We start from the raw sequence: 22,858 nt of genomic DNA on the forward strand, positions 1-22,858 counted from the left end.
AGTGGTATCTCACTGTGGTTTCGATTTGCATTTCCCTGACATCTAGTATCTGCTGGCCCTTTGTATGCGTCCTTGGAAAAGCATCTATTTGGTTCCTCTGTCCACTTTTTAACTGAAGTGTTTAATTGAATTTCTGTTGTTGAGTTGTTTGAGTTTATGTATTTTGGATATTAGCCCCTTATAGGAAGAATCATTTGCAAATCTCTTCTCCCATTCTGTTGGCCGCCCTTTTGTTTTGTTAATGGTTTTTGTTTTTGTTTTTGTTTTGTTTTTCTGTATAGACACTCTTTAGTGTGAAGTAGTCCCATTCATTTATCTTTTACTTCCCTTGCCTTGGGAGGGGGGGGGTCAAGTTCACAAAAACTCCTCTGAGACTGTGGTCCATAAATTTAGTGCCTATATTTTCTATATTTTTTTTGTTTCAGGTCTTATATTTACGTCTCTATCCCACCTGAGTTAATTTCTTTGTCTGGTGTCATTCTGCATTGGGAGGTCCAGTTTTCCCAACACCATTTATTGAAGAGACTTTCCTTTCTCTATCATGTTTTTGGCTTCTTTGGTGAATATATATGTGTAAGTTTATTTCTGGGCTCTCGATTCTGTGTGTGTGTGTGTGTGTGTGTGTGTGTGTGTGTTTCCAACATCAGATTGTTTTGATTACTGTAGCTTTGCAGTATATTTTGAAGTCAAGATTTGTCCTTTTTTCTCAAGATTTCTTTGGCTATTTACAGTCTTACGTGGTTCTATACAAACTTGAAGATTTGCTTTGTTCTATTTCTGTGAAAAAATGCCCTTGAGATTTTGATGTACATTGCTTTAGATAATGTGGCCATTTTAACATGTTAATTTTTCCAGTCCACGAACATGAGATACCTACTTCTTTATATCTTTAATTTCTTTCAGCAATGTCTGATAGTCAGGATACAGGTCCTTCACTTCCTTTAAGTTTCTTCCTAGGTATTTTATTTTATTTGTTGCAATTCTAAATGGGATTGTTGTTTTCATTTCTTTTTCTGATACTTCACTGTTAGTATATAGAAACACAATGGACTTTGTATACTGATTTTGTATCCTGCAGGGTTTTGTTTTTGTTTCTGTTTACGCAGAATCTCGTGGGGTGGTGTTGCCTACATGGTGAGAAACATACCACGTGCCCCAGGGCGCTGCGCGCCCCGTGTTCAGGCCGCCTCAGTCTCAGGGCGCCGCCCCCATGGTGGCATGTGGCAGCCAGCGGGGCTCCGAGCCCGTGAGCTCCCGGCACTGCCTCCTTGTGAGCACGGCAGTGCTGTGCTGTCCGGGGTGTCCCTGCTGTCTCCACCGGGTCCCACTGTGACGGACGGGCACAGGAAGGCAGGGTCGTGAGTCTTCGGCTTTGCCTCCTTGCTAACAATGGCGGATGCTAGTCTGCAGCCGCCACCCTGCTGACCCACGTCTCCGCTCGTCACCACGTTTAGCCACCAGGGGAGCTAGCTGCTCAGGCAGGAACGCGGCTTCTGCCCCGCCAACACCAGCGACGCGCCTTGTGAGGGCTGCAGCCCGAGTCCTCCCCACGGCCACGGCTGCTGGGGCCGCAGTGGGTGCCAGATGCCCGACTGTGCCTGAAGCCACTGCCTCTGTCCTTCCCGGTGCTCGGCCCGAGACGCCCACCTGCAGATGAACTGATGCCCGGACCTCGCAGACTTGTCTGTGTGTCGCCAGAGGATCCTTGGTTGGACTATAGTTGTCTGATTGGTGGTAACTTCAAGGAGGTACAAAGGGGTCTTTTCACTCCGCCATGATGCGATGTTACTTCCTCCCATGAATTTTTAATAACCATACTTGTTTTCTCTTTCTTTTGAACAGCTTTTTTGAGATATAATTCACATGCCATACGATCCCATTTAAGCGCACAGTCCGGTGATCTTTAGTCTGCCGACACAGCCGTGAAGCCGTCACCGCGGCCGACGCCGGGGCGTTCCCACCTGAAAGGACACTCCTGTCCCCATCCCCTCCGAGTCCCACTGCCACCCCCGGCAACCGCTGATCTACTTTCCGTTTCTATAACTTTGCCGATTCTGGACATTTCATATAAATAAAACCGCATAACATGCGGCCTTCTGTAACCAGCTTCTTTCGCTTACAGTGTTTTCAAGGTTTACCCATGTTCTCGCGTTAGTACTTCAGTCTTTATTGCTGAATAATAATAATGAATTATCTTTCAAATAACCTCTAATAATGTCTTCAAAAACACTTATTCCTCAACCTCTCTTCTCTCTGGACACATTTATGCTTGTTTACATTATCTTGGTGCAAAAATCACAAATGAACCGTTTGACCACCAAAATGAATAATGACTGTACTGGGTTATACGCTACAATAAACAGCCGAGAGTCCACATGGACATAAGTAAATAATCGAATAAGCAAATGAAGGAGGAAGAAGAGACAGCTTTTCCTTACAGAAAAGGGGAACAGAAAATGAGCATCAGGAAGACACCACCGCCGGCCACACACAGGAGGACTCGACGGACACTAGAATTGATGGGCAAAGGCCTAAGTAGAAACAGGACGTTTGCGGAGTTTCAGGGTTATCTCCCCGCAAGACATTCACTCGCTACAATGAGTAAAATAAAACTTCACAGTGTTGCGACCCGTCAGACACCACCGTAACCAGGTGACCAAGGCTAGCGTCACGGGTGGTGAGACTCGGGACCGTCGCGGACCCTGGCGTGACGCACTGAGGAGGGCCCGGCATCATTCCCGGGGCCCGCTAGCCGAAGGTGCATAACCGCCGTCCGATACAAGAAAACAGCGGCTAAACCCATCCGGAGGACCAGCCTATGAAAGACCTACCAGCGTGCTTCGAAGGCATTAACCAAGGTCATGAAAGTCAAGGAAGGCCTGAGTAACTGTCACAGAGTTCTCCTTAGAGAACTCCAAGGAGAAATAACAAAACACAACAGATTTGGGTCCTAGACCAGAAAATGGCATTAGTGCAAAAACTGGTGAGATTCAAATAAGGTCTGTCGTCTAGTTATAGTATTGTGCCAATTTTAATATCTGCTCTTGAAAAAGATACTACAGTTAGGAAAAATTAAGGGAATGCTATTTTTACTATTAGTTAACATTAGGGGAATACAATTTTTGTACCTTTTAAGTCTAAAATTATTTTGAAGTAAAAAGTTGTATTTTTTTAAATCACGAAAGAATTCCATTTCTGATTGTGCTAAGAAGGACAAGTATAACAGACATGCAACAGATTAATTCTGTCATCTTAGCAGGGGAATGTAAAATGTTAGAGAATCTTATTTTCATATAGAATCAGAGAATTCAGCAACATAGACTTTCCCTTTAAAACAAAAAATTCCACATAATTTTACTTTCTTGATACTTTAAAACTTCTACATTTTCATGATTCTTGAGAACTTTTACAGTTTTCAATCATTTCAAAACATATTGTCTCCCTCACTGAGGATTATGTAGGAAACACAGACTCCATCTGAAAGACTTTCAGAAGCTCTGTAAGGAGGAGACACCCACGCACAACCTCAGATCCCTGTAATGCCACCGAAGCTGCAGTGACTCGGTCATTTGCAAGTTGGACTTTATCAAGATAAAGGACGAATCATCAATAAATTGTTACACTGTGCTTCTCTGAATGAAGGAAAAGTGATAACCATCTGCCCTTTTCTAAACTAATCACCCATAATAAAGTTATTTTGAAACCAAAGGAATCTTGGCTACCAAAATAATGACTTTTGGATGGAAATCTCATAAAAGGAAGAAGAAAATAGTACGAAAATGAAAAGGAAAAAGAATATGCAATAATTCAATAAAAAAATTCTTACCAGAAAACTAATGATATTACTTTGACAATACACAGAATGGTAATACTCTAAAGTTTATCATGCATTCTTACTTGAAATTCATCTATTACAATTTGAGAACAGATAATTTCAGCATACACCAATATTTATTTAAAAATTTTTTTCGAACACAGACAAGTTGAATGCAGAAGATGTGTTAGTTTGTTTAAACCGTTAAATACAAATTTCAAAAAGCACACAAATCAAAATTTCTGCAGGCAAGTTAACAAAATAGATTGAAGTTACCTCGATGCAACTATGTGATTTTATATTGTAAGTAGGTTAAAACTACACTCTGAACATTATCGTCTTTGGCAAACGTATTATTTAAGCTTAGAACCGATTAGCCAGAAACGAGTGCCATGCAAAGGCCAAAAGCAGCTGCGATAAGCCCGAGGCACTGAAAGGAGCACAGGTTTATGAACAGCCCAGCACGAAGCTGCCAGCGATCGCTTCTAATGATCTAGTGAGAAAAGATTTCACCGAAAGTGTCTGTACCTGTCTCTGTTTGTTAAACCCAGAGTCACACGGCTTTGAGGAAAGAATAAAACAGAATGAAGGACACGAGCTTAGAGTAAACATCGAGTACATATTCATAATAAACACAGGAACCACTTTGTCATTCCTCTTACCTTCCTGTCACTTTGAACAAACCACCTCCACAGCAACACAAAGCAAGGAGCACACACACACACACACACACACGCACACGCAAACACATACACAATTTAATTGACGTACTTAAATTTTAAATTTGTACTCTCAAAATTTATATTCTACAAAAAAATAAATCACTGACCATAAATTCAACAAGTAAACCAGGTAGATCAAATTTGCTAGGAAAAGTCAATCATCCTACTATATAACAAGTTTAAAATTAACTGTTAAATATTCTTTTAAAAACTGCAACTATTTATTGCAGATCAATTTAATAACAAGATCTAAATACTTGGAATTCACATGATTACTTCATAAAATGACATGTTATCTAGCTACACTGTAGTTAATGTTCAGAAACAGATGTCTCAATTTTGAATTTTGTTTGATGAGGCATGAAGTACACAATGCATGTACCCAACAATACCATTTAAAAAGGCCTTAAGAGCCTTACAACTTGAGAAATCATAAATGTAATGGTGAAAAGATATCTGTATGCCATGATTAATATAACTGTTCTGGTGATGTAGATTTTTAAAAACTCTCAAAGTAGTCACACTGCCAATAATCATTTTTCTGTACTTATCGGGTTGATGGTAAATATTCTTAAGATATTTAAAAATGATCTCGAGACCAATGACAATGTTGCTTTGAAGTTAACTTGTAATAGCGCTTTCGTGGAAGAAGGGGCGGGGCTGTGCTGGCCTCAGTCGGGCGTTCTGTTCACATGTCCATCATCTGGAGTATTTCACGGGAATCTAGTTTTCCCGTTTAAGGAACAACTTTATTATAAGGAGACTTTTTAGTAAATTACTGTGTATATCTGTGTGTGGAGACTTGAAAAAAATATCAAAAAAAACCACAAAAGTGTTAATGAAATTACAATTTACTACAAGACCCAAAACACAAAAGATATTTATTGTGAACCTAGTTGGAAAATGTAACTTAACTCCAAACTACATGAGCAACAGTAATCAGGTCAAAGCTGGCAGATGAGGATCGCCGCTGCATTGCACTAGCCAAGTGCGATGAATATGATTTTGTCATGTTTTAACTTTTAACTGCACGCTAGCACTGCAATATTACCACGATGTCGTATTTCTGTGAAAATATCGCAATCGATCCAGTTGCGGTTTCCTGATGGTTTAGGAAGAAAGTTTTCTTCGAGGTGAAGTCTGGCCTACGACTTTCTAGCCAGAGTGAACACAGTGTTTCACTCTATTATTAAAGAAAAAATAGGCTATTTCCTTTACAGTTTGAACCAGAATAATGAAACCACACTTCGGGAATACTTCAGCAAGGTGTGAGCGCGCGCAGCCTCGCCCGCAGCGGTCTGGCCTCTCTCACCCGAGTCTGCGCCTGACCCCGAGGGACAGCGGGATCTGGACACACATTTGTCTGCAGACAGGCTGCGAGTTCTAACCCAGAGGTGGAAACAAATCACCTACAGCTGAGCCCATCTTTTTTACTTTTAACCCTATCGCTCCACTGACTGGATCCAGTTTAATGAAAACCAAGACCTTCATTCATTCAGTCGTTTTCATTAATCTCCACAAGTAAAAGTAACAGCACACTGGAAATCGGGAGGCTACTTTAACATTGCCATGCAATTCTGGAGTTCTTCACAATTAAACTGTGCGCTAATTGTTTTCCAATGAGTTATAAAAAGGGATCTAAAAAAAGCTGCCTAAAGGTACTGAGTCAACCCCGGGGCAGAGAAGGTAGAGGAAGAAGGACTTAGTGGCCTGTAACTGCCCCCTGGCTGCCATCAAACCCATCGGCCCAGCGAGGGAAGGCTGTCCACCAGTTCCGTCCACTGCCGTGGCCACCAGGCTAGGTACTGCCTAGGAGAAGGTTCGGGAAATCTGCTGAAGCCCTGAACAGGCCCACGGCATCTGTGATATCTGATGCTAAGTAATGCAAGAAAGGACAGGAGGGCAACACGTGCTACATCACTCCTTCCTTCGGAACAAAGTGCTTTGCGACGCGATACCGTTACCACCATGAGCATCCCTTAGGTAGAAACAGACCGCAACACTCGGAAGAGCTACTCTCCAAAACACCAGAACACCACGCCTCGGAGGCGACCTGGCTCTCCGTGACGGTCCCTCCTGTCACGGTCAGAGAATGATCTCGACCACGACTTTCTAGTTGGAACTGGACTGAGACAGCACCACATAAAATTCCCCTGGAAAGCTCTCGAACTGTTAAAGTATGTGGAGCATGCAAATAACCAAGAATTTTCCCTAAATTCTAAGAAAACAAATTGACTGACACCTTTTCGGCCAGAGAAGCACCCGCAGACAACAGGCTGAGTTGATCTAAACTGATTAGAGTATCTGAACTGCAACAAAGGTCTGTTCTTTAAAACATGAAATAGTTTTAGTCCCTGAGTCTTTAAAGCTCCACGGAATTTGGTCTTTGGGTCAAGGCTGAGTAATCCTTAGATCAGACCCGAGAGGTAGCTTCACTTTTCCCAGAGGAGGAAGCTGAGGGTCTGAGAGGCTAAGTGATCTGGCCGAGGCGACAGGCCAACCAGCAGGGTCTACCTGAGCTGGGCGACCAAACGCACGGCTAAGTCGCGTGCAGCGCAGACAGGAGCCAAGGAGGCGGCATGGATCGAGGCTCGGGCTGTGACTGGCCGCGCCGGCTCTCGCTCATATGGGCACTGCCCTCCGCACAGCTCAGCCAAGTCCCACAGCTCATGTGTCCCGTGGAGCCGGACTTGACCATGGCCACCAGGGTTCTCAGAGGGTCGAGAAGAAAGGCTGTCCGGGACAGGGGGAAGGGAAAGTTGGGGCGGGGGCAGACTTCTTTTCCTACTGGTTTGATAAACTGGAGTTCTGATTAAGATTGTATTTCTAAAACAGGCTTCTCTGCTTTAAATGTCTGAAAAACAACCGGTCCTTCCTAGCTCTAACATTCTGGGAGCGTATCTTGGGGCCAATGTTAATTTTTTCCAGTTTTACAAGATGGGGCACATATTTTCTCTATTATAAAATTATAGGACACAAAAGCTAGCATAGAGGCTTATATTTTACATCTTCACGTTTGTGAAGCATGTGGACAATCATTCCGATGTTCCTTAATGTGAGAAAACCCAATTATTTTCATAAAGATTTATCAAAAATTCCTTGTGGGGAAAAAAAAAAAAAGATGGGACTACCCTTAGTGGAAGGACTGGCTGGGTGACTCTTTATGGTCTGGCCTGTATTTTTAACGGTCACTCTGTGTCTGTCAGGACGGTGTGTGACGCGTCCCACACGAGGGACGGCTGAGCGAGCAGAGAGGGCCCCGCCCTGCAGCCATCGCAGAAGCAAACAGCGTGCTACGGCAGGACCGGACAGTCACGTGAGCCGTGCAGGGCCGGGTAATTTTTATACTGACTTCTTCCACGCTGCTTCAGCTATAAAGACCCCGGCAATGTTCCCATACTCGGATACTGCTCCACGTTTCCGCCGCTGCTTTTAGTTTGGCTTGAACTCAGTGTCTACTTCTACTCGTCCTCTACAAAACAAATTCTACGTGCTACTGTCGTTGTTAATTTCTTAAAAACAAAGAAAGCTTGGTAAGCATCTATTAATCACTAAGCAGATCTAAAATTACCTCTAAATGTTAAAAGAACAGCAAACAGCACGGTTATTTACTAAACAAAGGCACTAATATATTTGGAGCATCTTTAGTCTCTGTAACGGGGCCTCTAAGTACCTCTCTAGAATTGCATTATTTCCCCTTCTCCAAAAGCTCTTTTCAAAATTTGCCTAACGCTCCTTTACTGGTCCCGGAGAGAAACTGCAGGCACTCACAGCCTTACTTAAGCATGGGAACAGCTACCATCTCAGCATGTCCATGTCACTAAGCTACCAAATTCTTCACAGTATCTGATTTTCATCAAATTTTGCCAAGGAATTTTAGCTCAGAAAATCGCACCGTACACATGAACCTACGTGTTAAAGGCTCTCTGACTAAACTAAAAGCCATTCCCGTGAACGGCGGCAACGGTCCACGGACCACAGGTCCCTCCAACACGCAGAGAGGACCGTTCTGGTTGGCCATGTCCATCTTTCGAGGACAACTGAAGTCACTCCAGCGCTTCAGCTAAAATGTTAATGATCTAAAAAGAATCATCGACCCCTCAGTGAAAACTCTGAGATGGTTCTTTCTCTCCCTAACATTAACTCAAAGAAAATTAAAGTTACAAAACTACTGCCTATCCAAACGCGTGTTTTAAGTTAAAACATCACGGATTAACCCGGGATGCATTATTTCACGGCACTGATGCCAAGCGCTGCGCCACAGGTCAGCGCAGCTGTCAACTGACCGTGTTTACACAGGCACGACATGCTGTAAAGAGATCAACGGAAGTTAAAATACAAACTGGATCCTTAAATTCCACGCTGACTGAGTAGATGAAGATTTTAAGGTTCATCACATCGAACATGTTTCTTATTAAGTACACGGTCTTGAATGATAACTATACAAAGTGACTTTCTATGCAAGTCTGTTTTAACAAACCCGCCTTAAGGTGTCAGGCAGGGGACTGAATATCTCCCTTTACATGCTGAACTAGCTTCGCATTTACCTGGAAATATTCTTTTATTAAAAATACAGATAAGGAAAAGCAGTACTGCATTTCCACTGAGGCTTCAAAACCTGTGGACACCTAGATGAAGAACGGGTCATGAAAGACTCATTTCTGGTCTACACCATCTAGTGCAGGATGTCTTTTTGTAGTCTCAAGGGTGATGTGGGGTACTTTCAAAAATATGCTCCATGTGGCTTAAAAAAGAATCAGGCAGAGGTGAAAACAGCTCAACACTAAGGAACACACACCACCGATCAAGTGCTCCTGATGGCGCTGAGAAAGTCTCGTCTCTACTGGACAATTAAAAAACCCCACCCCACGTTACTGAAAAAGGGGGGAAAGCGGAGGAAACAAAGGGGGAACGTTAGCTTTTTAATTAATCCGTGAACTACAGTTATTAGTATTCAGCTACGCTACACTAGCTGCCCGTCACACACAGAAGCAGTTAGCGAACTGCGGCCATCACGGTTAAGACAGTTGTCACGGTTAAGACAGTCGTCACGGCCGCGGAAGCGACGAGATGCTCGAACTCCACACCACAAGACTACTCCGTTACCCTCGAGGAGTCTGTGGGTGAAGGAAACCCCTCAGCAGCATCCTCCTCGATAACCTCCTAACAACACAAAACAAGAGTGTGGGTGAACGGTGAGGGGCGAGCCAAACGAGGATGACGAATGAACATGATGCTCAAACAACACAAAACACCGAAACCAGGAGGGGATGCGATTTTTCATTCAGTGACATTTTAAAATATTATAAATAGCAGTTTAAGGCCTACATCTTTGCCTAATTTATAAAAATATATTAACAGGGAAATTTTATTAAAGTGTTAGACTAATTTTATCATCAGGAACACCTACCATGTTAGGCACAAATGTATTTTGTTTGAGATTAGATTCGATAGTACATTAGAATAATTTTCTTAGCCTATGCAATTTCCACCATTAGATTACAATGTTCTTTCAACACATCATCTAATCTTTATGTACAGAGCTAACATACATATTCAGATGCTTCACATGCACATTCTTTAAAAAGACACTAGACATCAGCAGAGGAGAAGGTTCGGCTTTGAGAGTGTGGCGGCCGGCACGACGTGCTCAGCCGGACGCCGGCCGTGGACCACGCTGCGTCACCCACTGAGAGTGCCGGCCATTTCTCTCCATAGATATTTACCAGAAATGAAAATAAAGTGCAGTTTGTTAGTAACAGCTTATGTTTCTTAAAACTATTTATAAAATAAGTCGCACTCATTTATTACGGAAAGGAAAAAGCAAACTTCTGACGCTCTCTGCGTTCCTTATTAGCGTAATACTTTAGTTACCCTTTCCCATACTTACTAGGCCATTGCTCTGATCTCTGGGCACACTCGGTTTTACTGATGGACGTGAGCTGAGATGTTGGGACCCGCCAGGGTAATACCTTGGCGTGTAAAGGTAGGGGGCAAAGAATGGCTATGGAAAAAACACGTAACAAAAGAAGGGGGTGAACAATTACAGAAATCAAAATGTAATGAGACTTAACAAATGAAACTAACCAATGAAATGCAACTCCACGCTTCTAACACGACAAAAGGAAAAAGCCTCACTCATACTCTGTAAGACAGCAAACCCAAACTTAAGACATGCTATTTAAATGTTTATACTGCTGATTTACTAAAAGCCTTTTCTTAAGCAACTAAATTTTATACCTTATAGTCTGACACAAGAGTTTCTCTTTACATTTAAAAATTTTATGGGTTTATTACCATGTGTCAGGTTCTAAGTGATTTACAGATATTAAGTCACAATCTCTTTTTTTAAAAAGGCAGAATGGAGTCTTAATAAGATACTATCCTCCACAAAAGTAGATTAGCCTTAGGTAAAATCAAAAAAGTCTTGATTATATGAGGACATGCTACCATAGACTCCAGAAACATCTGTTACTCTAAGTTCCTAGAGCTCACCTCATATCCTGTGTGTACTCTATCTCCTAAATAGGCAAGAGTATTTTTTTTGTTTAGACAAAATTTATAACTATGGCATTTATTTGTAACGAGCTTCATATTAACAGGATCTATCAGACTATATGGGTTAAACATAAAGATTAAAATTCCCCAAGCTTCATTACACTAAACTGACATCTTCCTCTAACTTTTTTAACTCCTGCCATTTTAAGAAAATTAGTTTTTTAACTTTCAAACTCAAAACCTCAAATAACTAGAGCAAAAAACAACTAGACTTAAAAACACAAGAAATGTTTCAGTGCTTTAAAATAAAATGTTATTAAAGTATCACGTGATTGTTATTCATTTATAATTAGTAAATACAAGGTCTCAGCCTAGATGGTAAAATACTTTTCAATTTTTTTTAAATTAAAAAAATATCTCCTGGTCTCAGTAAGTCAACTGTCATCGAATGATCGATTGAGCCATTTTAAGCAAAATGACAGCAGATTTTAAGCCTGGTAACTGAAAGCCTGCATTTCACACCGTCTACTACGCGGTCACGTTTACAAGGTGGATGTATTATAACATGCTCTTGGTCCACCTTTGTCTCCTCTCGTTTGAATAAAAGAATGGAATGATATTCACAGTTCTATGAATGGCGTAGCTAATGACTCACATGGCCAATATTGTTCAAAAACTGAAAATTTAAATTCTGGAAGTCCTTTACCAAATTTATTCTAACTCTCCTTCCTAGCTCATGGGAAATCTGTTTAGGCAGGCTCTTGGCTTCTAGGAATTCTAGAGCCTATGTTTTCTCAAATTAGACTTACGAGGGAAACAACAAAAATACGGCACTGCAGCGGCTCGCAGGGAGAGTTAGTTTCAGAACATATAATATCAGCCTTCACGCCCCATTTTCCTTTGGAAATATCAACGTTAATCATTAAGGCGAGGATGGCTTGATGGGGTCTGAATACCACTAACAATTAACTGCGCTTTCATCTCGCCAAGTAGAAATGATCCCATTGAGACTAAGTAACGAGGGTACGGGACTGAAGACAGCCTGAAGTAAGGGCGGGAACGGGCTGCACCGCTCCTCTCCGGCAGCGACATCTGAGTCCCGCCGGCGGGATTTCCTATCGTGCTCTCGTTCACAGCCGTAACACACAGTAAATACGGGTTTACTGAACCACTGTAGAAACTTAAATTCACTGTTGTTTTAAATGATGATATAAATTACTATACGACGTAACAAACAGAACGTTTGTTTATCAACGACTAGAGATGCGGACCCCTCCGGAGCACACGGCGGCCTCTGCTGGCCCTGCGGAGCTCAGCCCCTTATCAAGAGAATAAGTCACAGCAGAGGGCACTGCGAACGTGCGGACTCAACCGAGCCTAGACCCACTAACATTTTAAATTCTTTTGATTAATAAAATCATACCTTAAATTCTAACTATACACGTTAATGCTAAAGCGCAGTTTCAAAACCACAGCGTCCGTGAGCAGAGACGACGACCCAGAACGGGGCGCCCTTACCCGGTTGTAGAACGGGTGCTGCGGCCCCGTCAGGCCGCTGTAGTAGCTGCTGTGCGGCTGCGGCGACACGACCCCGCCTCCGAACGGCCCGTGGAAGGAGGTGGAGGAAGAACAGACGGACGGGGCCTGGCTGTAGCCCGAGGGTGGCCTGGGAGGAGCGTCGTGCAACGGCAGCGGGGGGTACGCGAGCCCCCCGATATTGATCTGGTCTCTTGCAGCACGAACGTCTGAAACATTAAATGACCACCCCCAGAAGGCACAAGAAAAGGGCGTCAGTCGTTAACCCAGTGAGCACTTCCCGCGTCAGTCGCCAGGCAGAACTGGGACTGCGTCGGGCTTCGGGGAGCCCGGCCTCGCCCCGCCTGAATGCCACCAACCCCTGGATTCGCCCCTTCACTTACCAGAACTAGGATCGTTTCTCTGACACTTTAAGGTATCTGTATGTGCCATTCGAACAATTCTTATGATTCGTCAAGTGTTACCGACTATTAATAACTCGCGCTTGCCCAGCGTTAATAACCACAACGTTAGCTAAGACTGCGGGTGGGCGAACTACCCAACACATTCGCCTCTGAGCGACAGTGCTGGCCTTGTGACAGGAACCTAACCCGGGACGCGGGAGCAGCTCGAGGTGCTCCCTCCTAGTCCCTGGGATCTCGGCAGCGGCCTCGCGTGTGTGCTCGGGCACACGGTGGTGGCCTGAGAACTGCACTTACTCCCCAAACTTCATGTCTCTCCTCAAATTCCAGTCGGCAAATTTAAGCTAAAAATTAGAAAGTATTATAAAGGCTTTCTCACCTCTCTGGATAAAGATCCCCTATTAACAAGACTGGTGACAGGAAAATCACAATGCTCTGACTTCTTAAAGTGGTGACTGTGAGTTAAGGAATCTAATTCCAAGTCAGGGTTCTGGTGTGTGAGTTGGAAGACAGGCTCAACTGAGTTTAACAAATAACATTTCTTAACATTCCTCAAAAGGAGGTAGAGACGCTCAATCATTAATTCTCCTGTCCAGCGCTTGGTTCAATACTTCTTGAGTTTTTCAGGAAGCAGGAGAAACTCATACAGCTAAGTTAAAAATAGAAAAAACGTTGAGGACTTTAGAGAAGAAAAAGTAAATTGCCCACTAACACCCACCTGCGATAATCTCCCGTAGTTTGGGGTCAAGGTTCACAGTGCATGGCAAAAAGGTTTTCACATCTCTAGCCACAAGAACTGGGGTCCTTGAGGACAAAAACACCTCAAAATTTCTTATATCTCCATCTATTTCCAGCAGCGGCTCGACATCTTTAGTTGTTGGAATATTCTTTGATACTCTTCAAATAAGAAACAAATGGAAAAGATCATTAACGTCATTATTAGAAAGGGAAATACTATATATAAATTAAAATTTATTATTTATAAAAATAGCACATAACACACTTTGCTCGCATTTAAAAAATTTTTTTTAAAGAAAAGAAAATCAAAACGTGTGGTATAGTTACAAAATTACTACGTAACAAGTGAGGTCAGAATTGCATTGCCTTTCAGCAAAGGCAGGACCCGGGCTAGAAAAACAGAGGAAGGAAAATCACACACATGCCGGGCACCGCACACGTTAACGATTACCTTGCTGTGCAAATTAAATGAGTCATCGTTTTACACGAGAGGATCGTGGGTCTCACACATTAAACGGCCTGCCTAAGGTCACAAAACTAAGAAAAAGAATCCGACTGGCTCTAAAATCCATGTTTATTATAGAATACCACCATGGGTCTTTCCTTTGCAAAGAAAAGAATAAAAAATAATTTTAAATAAATTACACAAACTAGAAAAAAACACAGGTTTTTCCTTTTTAAAAGATTTATTTTCAATCATAAAAGTAATTAATATACGCTCACTACATAAGTATATATATATGTGTATATATATATATGGCAGAAAAAGAAGGGAAAAATAATTTCACCAAAATGACATGATGACTAGTTACTAATAGTACATCGCTTAGTATTTTTTTATTATGCAGAATTTTATATATATAAATAATTTCATATCAGGCATATAAAAATAAGTAACATTATTAAAAAATCTTTAGTAAATACTTTTTTTTTTATCAAACTATATAAAACTGCCATTTTTACAAGTCAATTGGCCAAATATTGACAAATTCCATATAGTTCAACCTACCTCATGCCAGGCAATGTGCCCATCTGTGACAATAAGTAAAAATGCATGACAGAGAGATAAAAGGATAGAAAATATGAAAGAAAGCTTAAAAGACAAGGCAGTAGATGAGAAACCTGGAAATAACCCAAATGTCCACTAACGGATGAAGAGCTAAGTAATGTGAGGTATTGCCAGATAATGGAAATACCGCTTAGCACAAAACAAATGAACTTATTCATACATACACTGACATGAACCGATCCCATAATAATGTTGAGTAAAAGACTACAGCCAATAAAGAGTGCAAGCTGTATGTTTTCATTTATATAAAACCAGAAATGCAAACCAATCGACAGTGCCAGAAAACAGATAAGGGGTTCCCTGAGAAGTCAGGGATGCGGGGAGCAAGGAGGCAGGAAGGGATCCGAGGGCACAGGAGGAAACCTCTGGAAATGGCAGATGTGTCCGCTCTCCTGATGGCGGGGATGACTGCGTGCGTGAGTACACATATCACATACCAAAAATACACGTATCGAAACCTGTGCGATTGCGTAATTTTAATATGGCAGTTTACTGCATGTCAATTACACCTCATAAAGCAGATTAAAAACCACTGTACATTTGGAGACATCTTCGAAACGCTCAACTCCCAATTAATCAAGAAGATTAACCGTTAGATTTTACTAAGTACAGTTTCAGAGGAGCAGTGAGATTTTTCGAGCCCTTCAAAAAGTGAAATGGGACCTTACTCTGACATCGGTTACAGTGACATTATTTCTTTGGGACTTGCACTTCACTGCTAAGACCCAATACTTGACTAGTAGCCAAATATGAAAAGCCGTCTAAGGGAAAATCCAGAAAACAAGATTAACGAACAAGAAATGACTGGGGTGCTGGTGAGAAAATGCGGATGGCAATTTGGTCTTAACGAGTTTCAGGAAATGCCGTTTACGGACGGGACTCAGGCATGAACTAGAAAAGCCCTCTGAAGTGGCATTACTTCTTGATAAATTAAAATGGCAAACAGACATTAAATGTATTTAAAATGAAATGGAAAACTTGGAGAATGGTTCCACAGAATCGTTTGCAGAGGGGCCGATATATCAGAGCTTAAACAGTTAACGAGGTAGTTCATCTATTTCAGGAGTTTAACATAAAATACTAAGAAGAGAAGCTAGAAAGATTTAGATAAAAACATGCAGCTGACAAGTCACATGAAACAAATTAACTGCATTTTAATGCCAGCTCTGCTTAAACTTGAATGTGAACAGTGTTCTCAATACGATGAACAATACCGCTGTTCACAAGCCAACGGTCTACTGCTGGTCTCCAGATTGAAGGCTCTATTCTAACCTTTTGAGCTCAATACACGAAACTCTTCTACTGAAAGAGATATTTATGTAAATGATAATCTTTTGGCAGCAGGCCATCAAAATCATATGTGCCTTTATATTTTTTTCAGATATTTTTCCAAGGTTAGTATTTAAAGAATTTATGTAACTTTACTTTTCAATTAAGAGTAGATGTAAATTTCCAGTACTATAAATCGTGTGAATTGGAGTTGCCAGCAGTTAAATGGTCCGCAGAAAGCATTTTAGAACCTCGGGCATCGCTGAGCCCCCAGGAAGCGTAAATGCAACATCTTTCATGCTACCATCGAGCAGCACTTGTTAATGCCAACATCACTGTAAGTTAAAAGCATTTTGATAATAAACGACAGTGGTTTATAGAAAGTCCACATTAATTCCTTGGCAGAAATTACATACGCCATTCACATTACTTCCATTCAAAATGAGGTTCTAAATTACATGGAAAAAAATTCTATTTTAAATCAAAACATAAACAGGTTCTAAGAGCATAATTTATGGAGAAGGCATTATTTATCATACTTTATCTAAAAGTAGCCACCGATTAATGCCATTATTTAATCATAAGAGTCAAATATTAGGATAATTTTTTTAAATTTTAAACAGGGAATACTCCTAGCTACTTCAGAGTTTTATTACTTTGAAACAAATTTAACTTCTAGTAGACTCTCGAATACTTTCTATCAGTGAATACCCATTTTTTTATTATTTATTATTTTTTACACCTACAGCACCTGGTCTTCCTAGGTGGTCTCCCATCCAAGTACTAACCAGACCTGACCCTGCTTAGCTTCCGAGATCAGACATCGGGCTTGTTCAGGGTGGCATGGCCACAGACCATGGACTGCGGCTCCACTGGGGCACAAACCCAGGACCTTCTGCAGGTAAAGCAGATATGCTAACCGCTACACTGTGGAACCACGTCCGAATGCCCATTTGTTAAACACTCTCTCTGCAAAGAGCACTTCTGAGATTCTGGGAGACGGACGGAGCAGACAGAACGCAGGCACTCAGCACCATTGCCAACAGGTAAGAAACAAGGCGGCATCCATCGGTAAGCCCACCATTAGCTGTGCAAAGACGACCAGAATCCCTGGACAGGAGCTCGGTACCTTCTCCCCTTCTGTCTCGCCCCAGAAAACACCTGCTCTTCCCGTGTAGCCCCGCCCATCCCCCCTCCAGGAGGGTCCTCCCCGAGACCGGGCGGTGCTCCTCCACGTGTCACCCTGGAGTGCTACGTTCGTGAGTGGAACTATTTTACTGATGTCTGTCTGCCGCCCTCTCTAGACTGTACATCCCATTCGAGTTTGGTTCTATTCACTGTTTCTCTCCAGTGCCTACTGCAGAATTTGGTCTTACCACTTTTGCCTAATAAACATTTGTAGAATAAATAAACTACACAAGAAAACATATTATTCCTAAAGAACCTTATTTTTTTAATATAATTTTCACTTTAATTATCCTTTCTGATAATGAAAAGATCCTCGTGCTTGGGAAAGAGGAGGATGGTCTACTTTGAGTTAATTTTTGGACGCGATGTGAAATATGGGTCCAACTTCATTCCCCTGCATGTGGAAATCTAGCTGTCGCTGCAATGTTTGTTGAAGAGACTATCGCTTGTCCCGTTCAACGGACTTGGCACCCCCGTCAGCGCTCAACCGGCCGCAGACGTGTAGGTTTGTTCTAGACTCGATTCTAGTCCATCGGTCTCTACCTTCATGCCGGTGCCACATTGTTTTCATTGCTGTTGCTTTGTAATTAAGAATTATGAGTCCTCCAACTTTATTCTCCTTTTCTGAGATTATTTTGGCTATTTGGGGTCCTTTGCAATTTATATAAATTTGAGGATTAGGTTTCTGTTTCTGCCATAAAAGAAGAAACGGGCTACTGGGATTCTGATCGGCATCGCATTGAATCCGTAGATCACTTTGGGTCATACTGACCTCGTAATATTTAGTCTTCCTGTCTATGAACGTGGATATCTTTCCATTTATTCAGAGCATCTTCAATTTAGCAACTGAAAGGGAAATTTAAAAACTAATATTTGTTCGAATGTTATTATATTAACATTTATTCTAATATTATTTAATAGCTACTGCCTGCCATTCTCTGAGCAGGTGTTTTACCCTGCTCATCTCTCTCCCAACATTTCATTTTTTAAAACGAGGAAGCTGAGGCTCAGAGAGGCTAAGCAGCAGGCCTGACATCGCCCCGGATGGAAGTGGCAGAGCTGGAACCTGAGTCACCTGATTCAAAAGTCCATTCCCCGCTCACCGCACTGGTTGGAACTGGCTGCCACAATTACGGCTCGAAGTTCTTAATTATTTACATGTTTTTAACTCCTTAAAAACATAATAGAATAGAATGCTGTTACATATTAAACTTGAGGACACTGAAGAAGACCAACATTTAAGCCTGTGTGACAGGACGCCCTGGGTTTTTGGCATCAGTTTTTTGCAGACTTTGAAATCAAGTTCCTCCTCCATCTCCAAGTGTATATTTAAACTGCTTCACTGTTTTTCTTTAAATCCACACCAACACTTTTCCGTTCGGGGAATTACGCAAGCAGCGTCACCACTGCAACCTCGTTGCCGGAGCTCAGAGCGTAATATAAATCGCGGCAATAACTCATGACCCAGGGGACCGGACCGCATTGAACAGCAGACCTCCGCGCTGCAGCTAATCGTAAGAAACGGGAGCAACTACAAGATGACATTGGTGATTCACCTACACAGCAAAGCCCCCAATTAAGCTGTCAAGTTTCTGCATCAGGCTACCTGAAAACATCATGCCCTTACGAAGCGAGGGTAAAGCCTGGGAACATTTGATTTCTTCTTAGGATTTCGAATTTCCTTGCTATATTACAAAACTAAGTAGAGAAGCAAATAGATGTTTAAACCAATGTAGGATTGTAAATCACCCTCATGCTTCAATTTTAATATTCTTTAGAAGAGCCCATTTTTCTCATGAATTGCATTTATTAGAAAATGTTATTATTTGAATCAATAATTTATATTCATTCTGCTTCATTTATTGGGATTCTACATTAGATCTAATTTGCAAAAAGGCTTCTGGTAGGCGGAAAAGCCTGAACGACAGTGGAGTCCAGCAGGCCACCTACCCAGAAAAGAGCAATTCAGATGACAAAACAGTAATTTTAAGCTACGATAACAGAGAAGACTTCCGTAAAGAGGTTGAGAGAGACAAACAAATTCACAAATGCCTAAACGTACAACAGTAAAGCCCATTATTTTTGTCAAGAGTTTATACTATGATATATTTAAAAATATTCCAACAAAAGTCAATGAGATCTGATTTCCACAGCTGTTTGAGGCACACTAATAACACTGTGAGCTGCTGCCCAGAGACAAGAGAAGCCCATATTACTGCTGCTGTTCAGAAATCTGTAAATAAAAGTTCTACATTTACCATATATAGAAAGCAAATGTTTTACAATAAAACTCTGAAAAACAGGCACAGAAAACAGAAGCTCTGAGCTCAAAGCTGCCCATGAAAATGTCTCAGATTAAAGCAAATCCTTTATTACACAATTTAGAGATTTAATGTTGACTAAGTGTAGAACCTACGTAACAATGTTAAGGACTCGATATTTTTAAATCTAAATATGAATCCGTAAGATCATATTCACTCTTTTTCCCAAAAATTAATTTAAATGAATTTTAGGAGAAAAAGGTACTATTGCAGTTAACAAAAACTATGCCATATGATAGGTAACCATTCATTTACCTCTTCATTTTAAAAAATGAAGCCATTTTTTAAAAACAGGAGTAGAAATTGAACTATGGAGTTTAAAATATTCATTTAATTCAGTGTTTTCCTTATTTTTTCTGCTATGAAACGGGAAAAACAAAATGCATTAGATCTTGTTTCTCGGCTAAAAGGCTAACGTTGTTTCTGGTGAAAGACTCCCATCTGGTGGACTTCTTGGATATTGCTAACAGAGGCCACATATGCCCATGTGGCTTTTCATCAGCATCTCACCTCGGCCTTTCTATTAGCTAGCATCTTCATTGTATGACTTCTGTTTTTCTCATAGTTCGAAGAATCAAAAAATATTTTGATTTGAAATTCTGAAATCACAAGGCTCTGATGAAAAAATAAGTTCAGGAAAAAAATAAATCTCTACCTGATCTCTAAAGATAGATCTAGTTTTTTGGTAAATTTTAAATCCTTAATCAGATTTACTTTTTAATGTAAATATGCATAATACTCATATTATGGAATAATAGAAAAGATAAATTCAATCCTCTGGAAATTTTCCTATCTGCTGTCACATTCCCATTGATAAATCATAAATGATTCTAAATATTTGTTTGAAAATAAATAAAATGTATCTGAAAATTAAAAAAACAATGAATTTCGCTCTGTATTTCTAACATCTCAGACCTACTGCCCAGCTGTGTGACTGCAGGCCGTCCCTGGCCTCCGGAAACAGGCCGAGGAAGCTCCAGCAGCCCGGGCTGTGGCACGCGGTGAACGCCGCTCTCTGCCTCCCGGAGCTACGAAACAATCCAGGCAGCGCACCCAGCCCGACGTGTGGCATGTACTGAGGGTTCGAGGAATCTTAGCTAGGACTTTTGTTATCATGTGCTCAGCACATAATAAACTCTGTATTTCTTTAATAAACACAAACAAAATGTTTAACATAACAAAAATGGAGTCCCACTAGGTCACGCTTATTTTAAATGATACTGACGACAACCTGTAAACATAAACTGAAGCGGGAGGGACCTGCCCAGTGTGCCAATGTGAAGCGACGCCAAAAAATGGCATTTCTAAAACGATGATAAACATAAGAAACTTCAAAATGAAGCTGAACTGAAAGTTACAGCGAGGTGCCTATGCAAACACGGAGGTTAGTATCACCAGACAAAAGGCAGAACCTGCTAGGTGCTGGCTGAAATGCGTAATCTCCATTCAATCTTTGCAGACCAAGCCCCAGGGATTTCTGGTATAACAAGGGGAACATCACCCACATTTAGAACCACAGAACAAGTGCCTGTGTGGAGAGCATTCTTTTCAAGATAGGATGAGTCTTCTTGTTTACTTGCTTACTCTCTTCCCCAATCCACGCTTCCTCAACCCAAATGTCATTATCATATTTCTTTTCTCTTTCAGAAATACCCACTGCTGACCACTCTATGCCAGGAACGTCTAGACACAAGGACTTCGGCAGCGTTTAAGGACGTCACGGCCCATGAAGTTAGCAGTCTAGTTGAGGAAACAAATATTAAAGAAGAGCAGTGCGGATGTCTGTAAAAGGGTAACTGCCATAAGTGCTGGGAAGGAACGCTCCGAACGCAAGGAGCACATCTAACAAAACCTTGGAGAACAGGGACGTCAGCTTACAAAGGGCTCCCCGGGGCACTTAAGATGAGACCAGAAGCATGAGGTGGGAGAGGGGGAGAGGGGCCGGAGACGGCTGCAGGGGGAAGCTGACAATCCCGGGAGGACGGTGAAAGGGGCTGGAGCCGCAGAAGGTCGTCTGCAGCGCCAGATGAACCTGGTCACTGTGTACAGGATCTGGACCGCTAACGTCTCTTTACCCTCAGAGCCCAATGTGACAAGCCAGCACCATCACGTCCGTCTTCCGTACGCACGAATCGACGCGGTACTTCTCGACCACAGCTGTCAGTCCCAACGCTGTGGGAACGAACCCCCTTCCATCCACCCTCAACCAGGGGCTTAAACAGGGGGCGGGGGACCAGGCGAGGCAGCTGGCAAGTCTGAGAAAAAGAAGGTGATTTAAAAATGATCCAAAAAGTAGGCTTAACACCCACCCTTTCATTAAGAAATAAAGCATTACGTGACCTTAAGAAATAAGACGCGGTTGTAAAAGGAGACACCGCAGGGAAACCGCCACGTGAAGCCTCGCCGATGCCCGGGACCGCGAGCTTCCTCTCGGCACGCTGCCACGGACTGTGCGTGATCTCCGTTCCCTCGCCATCTCGCGCTCCCACAGTGCCGCCGAGTGTCGTCCTCTGTCACGCATCCATCTCTCCCGTGGGTCACCGCCTACTTTCTGCACGACGCTTCGTTTACCCTCACGGTTCCAGCCAGGTTCATTCCTCTCCTCTCCAGCACAGGTTCTCAAAGTACGCTCCCTCGGGCCAGCAGGGTCCCCAAACGCAGGCCACGTCACACTGATTCGGCCAAGCACTGGGCACCTCAGAGCATACGGGGCACGGACGCAATTTTTCCAAGAGCCTGGAACAGATCTGCCTTTTCCTGAGGGTAAAAGCCAAGGTCCTTACAATGACCCTCCAAAAGCTGTCCATGACCCGCACCCCCTGACCTCGCTGACCTCCACGTCCCGTCCCTCACTGAGTCCCCTCTGGCCGCCCCAGATCCCTGTTGTTGCCATTTCTAGAACATTCCAGGCACTCTCTGGGTGTAGGGCCTTGGTCCAAACTGTTCCCTCTGCCGGGAAATGTTTCCTCACAGCATCTGCTTGGCTAAGTCCCTTGCCCCCTCCAAGGCTGCTCAAACGCTCCCCGCCTCAAGGACTACCGTGAGCCTCTCAGGAAGCACAGAATCTGCTCGCCGCCTCCTCCTGCTGACTCGGTTCCGGTTTTTGTTTTTCCCAGAGCACCTGTCACCCTTAAACCCGCTGTGCGGTCACGTAGTACAGGTATTATTACCCATCACTTGCTGCTAGAGTAAGCGTGTCAGGGCAGGGATGTGTGTGTTTTGCTCATCCACATATCCAAGCTCTTAAAGCGGTGCCTGGTCCACAATAGATACTCAGTAACTATTTTCTGAATGAGTGAAGG

The 22,858-nt window shown here is 42.4% G+C and overlaps 1 protein-coding gene and 1 pseudogene across 7 annotated transcripts in view; both read right to left on the reverse strand.

Moving 5' to 3' along the window:
* Positions 1-22,858, reverse strand: part of KIDINS220 (kinase D interacting substrate 220) — a 76,191-nt gene that overhangs the window by 9,270 nt on the left and 44,063 nt on the right. For 2 of the 7 annotated variants that reach the window (XM_016121147.2, XM_016121146.2), the window contains exons 23-26: positions 13,690-13,868; positions 12,553-12,779; positions 10,427-10,540; positions 4,343-4,375 (exon numbers count right to left, since the gene is read on the reverse strand). In XM_016121147.2, the coding sequence (XP_015976633.2) occupies positions 4,343-4,375; positions 10,427-10,540; positions 12,553-12,779; positions 13,690-13,868 (553 nt within the window). Of the gene's footprint in view, positions 1-4,342; positions 4,376-10,426; positions 10,541-12,552; positions 12,780-13,689; positions 13,869-16,915; positions 22,314-22,858 lie in introns of those variants that run through there. The other 5 variants (XM_036224045.1, XM_016121148.2, XM_036224046.1 and 2 more) reach the window with 3 other exon arrangements.
* Positions 16,787-16,902, reverse strand: LOC118606351 (annotated as a pseudogene).

The sequence above is a fragment of the Rousettus aegyptiacus genome, unplaced genomic scaffold, assembly GCF_014176215.1.
Source record: "Rousettus aegyptiacus isolate mRouAeg1 unplaced genomic scaffold, mRouAeg1.p scaffold_m13_p_7, whole genome shotgun sequence".
Classification (NCBI taxonomy): domain Eukaryota; kingdom Metazoa; phylum Chordata; class Mammalia; order Chiroptera; family Pteropodidae; genus Rousettus; species Rousettus aegyptiacus.